The 6,904-nt window shown below is 33.5% G+C and overlaps 2 protein-coding genes across 4 annotated transcripts; both read right to left on the bottom strand.

Annotated features, from left to right (window-relative positions):
• Positions 1-148: 148 nt before the first annotated feature.
• LOC100650017 (PDZ domain-containing protein GIPC3) lies at positions 149-4,622 on the bottom strand. 2 transcript variants are annotated; one of them, XM_003401727.4, is made up of 6 exons: positions 4,224-4,622; positions 2,334-2,656; positions 1,302-1,398; positions 793-1,175; positions 627-708; positions 149-536 (listed from the first exon to the last, which is right to left on the bottom strand). In XM_003401727.4, the coding sequence occupies exons 2-6, from the start codon at positions 2,646-2,648 to the stop codon at positions 379-381; spliced, it is 1,035 nt and encodes a 344-aa protein (XP_003401775.3). In that variant the 5' UTR covers positions 2,649-2,656; positions 4,224-4,622; the 3' UTR covers positions 149-378. The 2 variants fall into 2 exon arrangements, with proteins under 2 accessions (XP_003401775.3, XP_048269365.1); XM_048413408.1 differs by lacking the exon at positions 4,224-4,622 and adding an exon at positions 3,270-3,937.
• Positions 4,623-4,733: 111 nt separating this feature from the next.
• LOC100642542 (glucoside xylosyltransferase 1) lies at positions 4,734-6,807 on the bottom strand. Of its 2 annotated transcripts, XM_012317615.3 has the most exons (3): positions 5,970-6,807; positions 5,636-5,889; positions 4,734-5,521 (listed from the first exon to the last, which is right to left on the bottom strand). In XM_012317615.3, exons 1-3 carry the CDS (start codon positions 6,408-6,410, stop codon positions 5,236-5,238), a joined length of 981 nt encoding a protein of 326 aa, XP_012173005.1. In that variant the 5' UTR covers positions 6,411-6,807; the 3' UTR covers positions 4,734-5,235. The 2 variants fall into 2 exon arrangements, with proteins under 2 accessions (XP_012173005.1, XP_003401793.1); XM_003401745.4 differs by having other exon boundaries at positions 4,734-5,889; positions 5,970-6,805.
• Between the last annotated feature and the right edge of the window lie 97 nt (positions 6,808-6,904).

Raw genomic sequence — 6,904 nt, 5'->3', positions numbered from 1 at the left:
CCTGTTTTATTTCTGTCTTATCTCTGTATTATTTAGCATTATAGTTGGCAAATGATATAAATGAACTGTCAAGTGATTCGGTGTTTGTTCAAATCTTTGGATTTGTTTATTTATCCTATTGTTTTATTTTTATGATAAAAGATATATATAATTTTTTCAAGTTTATTTATTATTTTATTTTGTATAATTTTAAATATGTATAAATTTATAATATAAATTGTACAAATTTTAAGCGTTAACTATTACAATTAATTTACAATTCAATTGTTATCTGCATGCCACATTTTTACGGCACAAATTTTAAGCTGCTAATAATAGAAAAGGGTTCCTCTTGGCTCTTTCTTTGTTTGGTTCTATTAATTGACATAATCGTCGACATCATCGATGTCTTCCAGCTCTGGCATCAGTCACAGCGCCCCATAACTCAATGACAAAGTCATCCGTAAATCCGAAAGCCTCTAAATCCGAATTATCGATTGCTTCTGCAAATTCACTACTATTGCGCTTGTTCTCTGCAAGCTCCCAAATTTGTGTAGCTATTTAAAGAAGAAAATCCAATAAACATTACTTAGAAAAACAATATTTCTAAAACATATTGTAATACGTTATTGAATGGTTCTATATACCTAATTCCGTGTCATAAATGCCCATGAAGCTCTCTAGGATAACGTTGATCTTCTCTATGGCTATAGTGGCAGCATCATCCACCTATTAATCAACAACCAAAGAAGAAATGAATATTTTGTAAGTATCTATGTTATAATTTACTCCTTTTTATTGATAATTAATTACCTTTTCTATAATCTGTGCACTTCCATCAGCTTTGAACCTGAGGGTTTCCTTTCCAGTTCCATAACCGGATTTTTTTCCTTTCTTCGTATCACCTCGTGGACCAATGTTGGCAAAACCATTTTTCAATGGTTCCACAAGCCTTAGCGTGAATGTGTCTCCCTTAGGGATCTCTTTCAACACCTTTGCCACTTCGAAATGACGTTTGCCAACTAGACTGGTGGAGTTGATTTTTTCCAAGTGATCTCCAATTTCGATCACTTTTATCCTATCGATTATCGAGTCTTCTTTGATGCGCTTTATGAAGGCGTAACCTGTTCCGTTGTCGGTTATGGTTAATCCAAGGGAGTCATTCGTTTTCACCAATTCTATCTCTTTACGTCTCCCTAAAAAAAGTGAAATTAGTGATAGTTGAAGAGGGGTTCGACAAAAAAAAGGTAATATTTAAAAAATTTAATTTTTGTTCTCGACAATGATAAAAACAGTCGATGATTCAAAATTTATAATTTTACCTTTTCTGTGTGCAAATATAAAGTCACCTACTCCTATCTGGCCTCCCAATAATTCGCTCATTTTTATTTTGTGAGTATTCAGGGTACAAAAGAGGATCTGAAATAATAAAAGATGTATAATAATTTTTATATATTTTATGGTAGACGCGGAAGATGTATCAAAGGTATATTATTATTATTCCAGATCATCAAAGCAACTTCCTCCCCACTACATTCGTTTCTCCTTTCATATGCCAGTACTTCACATTATATGTAGCAAAAAGTAAAACAAGAACAAAATAATAGTAAAAAATAATTGAAAGAAGTTAAATTATTTTCGTTTGAATAAAAATAAAGATAGTTATCATTTTTAATGGAAATCTAAATCTAACTGTATTAATATCTATATGGTTAATTTCTTTCATCATTTGCATATTGTTAGAAGTTTCGCGAATTATGTCTTAAATGCGATTAACTGCAAGTTAACTTTCACCAGGGTTCTTAAACGGTGTTATAGAAGTCAGTTTAATACTGTCCCCGATTTGAATGACCCACTACATATGCAGCTTGGTCAGCTTGGCTAATAAATGCTGCTACTGGCCTTTTACAACCTGTTATTACACGGAAAGCTACACTTAGCCCTGGTATCCGCCAGGTCGGCCAGAGGCCACAGCCCGGAACCGATGTTTCCTGTATCCGGGATATTCACCCTATGAAGAGCGGTGTTATTTGAGCACCATGACTGAATAAATAAATCACAGGAAGAATTTTTGGAGCTATTTTTCTACTATAATAGCAACAAGTGACGAAGAAAATTTTCAAATAAATATTTGAAGATTTGTATTTATCCATCGGAATTACTGTCATAAATTGCAAGAAATAATTCTTGAATAATTCCATGTAGAAAATTCTTATAAAAATGGATTATTAATTAATACACAGAAGCAACAAAACACAAGTCTCTTTTACAACCCACCCACTATTACCTAAAGTAGCAGATAAATTATTTCTATCATACAATCAGTATAAAGAACCAAATAACGGGAGACTCACTTCTTCCATTGGTATATCATAGCAATCCGCTATTTTCTGGTAAAGTTCTCGTACGTTATTGAATCCTGATATCAATCCTGTTGGACTCCCATGAGCCAGTTGACAGTAGAAGACTAGAGGAGGCTTATGTACTTTAGAAGGTCGCCTTTGCTCTTGGTTACCATTTTGTTGTTGATTATGAGTCCCTTCAGACCCTTCCTGATCGTTCTCGTTACCATTTGGTTGATTATGATGATTATGGTAATGAGATCCACCGTTCAGAACCTTCTCCGACGTAGGAGACCTGGGGGCGGCACGCGCTTTGAACAACGACATGCTTACCTCTGTGGAACAGGAACATTTCTGTTTTGTTCGAGTCTTTTCTTCAGAATTTTGATTTAAGTGAAATTTAATGTCTCTTAAGTGAACAACGAATTTTATTTCTATTTTCTTTTACATCATATCTTTATTAATGAAATTTAATTAAAATCTTTGTATAAAGTACAATGAAAATTTGTTTACGTTTTCGTTTTTTACTTTTATATCTTTTTATCCAGTTTACGTTAAGTATTTTATAATTCTTTGGCAGACCGACAAAAGAATATAAGTAAAACAGTGTAAATACGTTAACATATTCTACATTATTGTCTCATGTTTCTAGTCTTTGCGTAAATCAAATTATTGTTATAAAACGTCTTAATTGTTACAAATACCGTTTGGCCAAATAAATAACTATAATTTTCAACAAAAAGAAAAATGTTTCTAAACCGAGTATAACGCGTATTTTGTAAGCCCGATGGAACGAAATAGAATAACATATTATCAACTTTCACGTCCGAAATCCAATACCTGATCTAACATTACACTTTAAGGTATTTCTCCGAGAAAATGAATTTCTCAAGAATTTCTTCAAATTTTAGCTACGTGTTAAGAAGAATACAACATACAAGTAATTACGTTTTACGGAAGCCTAGCGATATCGAAGTCGAGATATTAAGCCCTAAAGTTTCTATATTTCTTATGTAATCCCCACATCAAGCCATCGCCGAGATAATATTTTTATTTGTCTTCACTGTACTTCGATAAATTTTTGGATGAATGTAAAGCACACACGTGTAGGAATATGATAAGTATCTAAGGGGCGAGGCTAACGCGTTCAATTTTTCCAAAAAGATTCTTTTTCTTTTGTCTACTACTGATATGCAGTATCCATGACTTATACTCCTTTACCTCTCCTCCGGATAATACTTTTTTAATCTATTACATTAACATCGTTAAGTGGTTTTTTCTGACTATGGATATATATGAAGAATACGTATATGTATGGCAGAGATGGATAAAAATGTAATGAATAAACGAATTTGAAGACAACAATCATTTATAAGGCAAGAAAAAGAAATTTCTAGAAGCGATTCAATAGGATTATTCAGGTGTGACTAATGTTAACGATAACGAGAAAACAAATGTTGTTTGTTTTAACAAATGCTCAGGCGATAAAAAATTTCATAACTCGATGACGTGATCGTTCGACGCAATGCAAATGTCAATAAAAACTCCGCTAATCGGCATGAGAAGATTAATTTTAAAAAAACAACTCTCCTAACTTTTTGATCTCAAAACAACTTTAGATTATAACTTTTAGATAGCAAAATTAATAATACTATAAGAATGTGGTAACGCGATGGTGACCCTGATCTATGAAACAAGAGAACCACTGGAAGATGATACGGCTTTAACGGATCGTTGACTTGTGTTACTGTTCACACAATTATTAACTTCATTCAAGTGTTATTTGCTCGATTAGTCACTTATATAAGAATCAGCCAATCCAACTGTATTTTGTATCCTATGTTTCATGCATGAAAGATTAAAAATGAACATTCCTCTTCAAACAGCCATAAGATCTCTTACCTTAGTTGTGGACGGAGTAGAAAATGACGTTACCGTGCGGACATAAATGGAAATCAACGTGGAAAAGAAACACAAAAGTTCTTCATGTCTGACGTGTACCGTCTCACGGTTGGCTTTTTACTGGTTTATGATTTGCTTTTATTTTATCAATGCAAGTGTAATCGTTATCAAGACACTGATTTACTGACTGCGCGATCGTCGTGCTTCATCGTGAATTACAAATACCATTCTCCTCCTCCTTTTCGTTTTAGAATTTCTTGTTTATGGTTAGTCTTTCGCCGGGATCTTCCAAGTAAGTTAAGCGAATCTTTAATTGAGATTGAAGAATTTTGTAACAGAGAATCGAAGGAAACGCGATTTCATGCGAACGGTCGTAACTCGTAGAAGCGTATCTCCGCACTGCAGCTCCCTTATTCCGGACCCTTTCAGCGTTATGACCCCCTCTCTTCAGAGAGTCAGCCTGCTAAAGCGCGTTATGGTGACTTCATTCGATGGTAGAATGGCACTCTGTTAAGTTTGAATGATTTCTTTTATTCCGTATAAGAGAAGTATCACAAAAACGTATATTACGGAATAACAAAATAATTATAGTCAAGTATACAAAATGCTTCTGCATTGGTGGCAATGCAATTGTATAAAATTTTTGTAAAAAGATTCTACCACGGTAGTTTTCGTAAAAGTAATTTATGTCGAGTTTTAAGTATACAAAGTAATTTTAAAAATTTGATCCAAAGCTATGTTCAAAGAGTATTGTCGAAATGATCTTAGCTAATAATTATAATAACATAGTTCTTTCCCTTTTTTTATGTTAGACAGTAACAATCACAGCGCATTTGTTAACAAATAAAATCAGAATGCACTATAGAACATAGTCAGTCTATGTATGAATAGAATTGTTTATACTATACTGTATATTAAATATTGTGTACAAGTTCAAAATTTGTTTCAGTAGCAGGTCGAAGAGGAAGTACTATATTAATTATTCTTTGTATATAGAAGAAACGCTTAAATATTATTGTTGTCCTAAGTGTAACTCGGGCTGAGTAATAAACACTTCCCACACTTTACCACAGTTTGACTTATGCTCCAAAGCTAAATAGTTTCTCATTGGCACCAATAAATAATCGTAGGGATCTGTATTCAATTGGTACTCTTGCATGGCTCTATAAATCGCTCTGAAAGGAGGTTGCTTTTGAGAATGAAAAGTGCCTCTAGAACCATGTAAAACCAAAGCACCTTCTTTCTCTGCTTTTGTGCAGACAGGCATGTACATACAATGGTCAGGCCTATAATTATATCTGCAAGAGTAGACATACAGTTTCTCAGGATGGTAATGGAATATAATGTTTATTATATCTTGATCTCCCCATGTTATCTTCAATTTATATTCCTTGTGAATGGGTATCACATACTCTATCCATCTGAATTCTCTCATTCTTGTCAGATTCATTAACATCACTCCGGAATTCACACCAAGCTTTCCATAATAGGGATGTTTGGCAAATCTATTGTACCATCCTGTGTTAGGATCTTCATGTTCTGGACTCAGAGCTGCTAGTTGGCTAGAATTCATCTTCTTGAACTCATCCCAAATCTTTTCCGGTGGAGCCAAGAATAACGTGTCTGTATCCACATAGAGGACAGCATCTATATCATTTAGCACTGACTGTAATAAATAAACCATACATTTAAATATTAATACATATAATATCTTTTTGTTAGTTAATTAGATTTTTATAGAATTACCGGGAGAAATAATCGTTGAGCTGCACAAGGCTTGAACAGCTTCTTCCACATAGCTGCATCACTGCCTTCGGGGAATGTAATAGGCTTGACAACAAAATCAAATGTTTTGTTTGATAAAAGCTTCCATTCTGCTAACTTCTCATTAAAAGCTGGAATTAAGCTGGTTTCTGCCAGAATAATGAACTGTAAGGATCTACATGTAAAGACTAGGGCAGATTTGAGCATAGTTAGCGCTTCATCCACTCTGTCTCCACAAACTACCACACAGATTGTTACTTCTCCTGTTATTGATGGTGGTTGAAGCTTTTTAACAGTAGTAGAAACGACAGCTTCTTTGGTGGATGCATCATAGATTTTGTTAGAGAAATTTGTTAAATTAAGCAGTATTATTAATCCGATGAAGATAAGGCACAGAAAAAACAATTTGTACACAGATTTCATCGTTGTACTTATTTGAATTTCACGTAGTCCGCCGAATTTTTGCTGTATTATGGTCGGTGGAAATTATCGTGAAAGAACTTATTGTTTTCATGTTCTTTCGTATTGTTTATGATTCAGATAAATATGCTTAGACGATCATTATGTTTATAACCTCACTGTAGACCTACCATAACTAACAAGTAGGAACTGAATAGTTTAGATGTATAGAGATATTATTTACATAAAATTGTAAAAAAATTGTTGATTATCTTTGGAATGTAATAATTGTCGCTTTATATGGTATAAAAGTAGATTTTAATGGTAAGAGTATCCGTGCTCCTCAGCTTTCGAAAATATCGATTAGTGTGATCCATCTTGACAACAAAACCAGTTTTGACTCCCACACTCCCACGATTGAATTACATTTTCGGACTGGTAGTGAATCATTATAAACGATATAAATCGAAATATCTCTAAACTAAAGAAATAGTTTTAATTATATTTTAATTAATGCA

Source organism: Bombus terrestris, chromosome 16, assembly GCF_910591885.1.
Source record: "Bombus terrestris chromosome 16, iyBomTerr1.2, whole genome shotgun sequence".
In the NCBI taxonomy this organism is placed as follows: domain Eukaryota; kingdom Metazoa; phylum Arthropoda; class Insecta; order Hymenoptera; family Apidae; genus Bombus; species Bombus terrestris.
Note: the sequence above shows the minus strand (reverse complement) of the source record. Positions and strands in the feature narration are given on the sequence as shown.

Excerpts from the sequence above, each read along its gene's own strand:
- LOC100642542 (XM_003401745.4), bottom strand. The coding sequence starts at position 6,410 with ATGAAATCTGTGTACAAATTGTTTTTTCTGTGCCTTATCTTCATCGGA. Across the intron at positions 5,890-5,969 it reads CTCAACGATTATTTCTCCCG|TCAGTGCTAAATGATATAGA; the intron begins GTAATTCTATAA and ends TATTTATTACAG.
- LOC100650017 (XM_003401727.4), bottom strand. The coding sequence starts at position 2,648 with ATGTCGTTGTTCAAAGCGCGTGCCGCCCCCAGGTCTCCTACGTCGGAG. Across the intron at positions 1,176-1,301 it reads TATATTTGCACACAGAAAAG|GGAGACGTAAAGAGATAGAA; the intron begins GTAAAATTATAA and ends CACTTTTTTTAG. Across the intron at positions 709-792 it reads GTGCACAGATTATAGAAAAG|GTGGATGATGCTGCCACTAT; the intron begins GTAATTAATTAT and ends GTTGATTAATAG.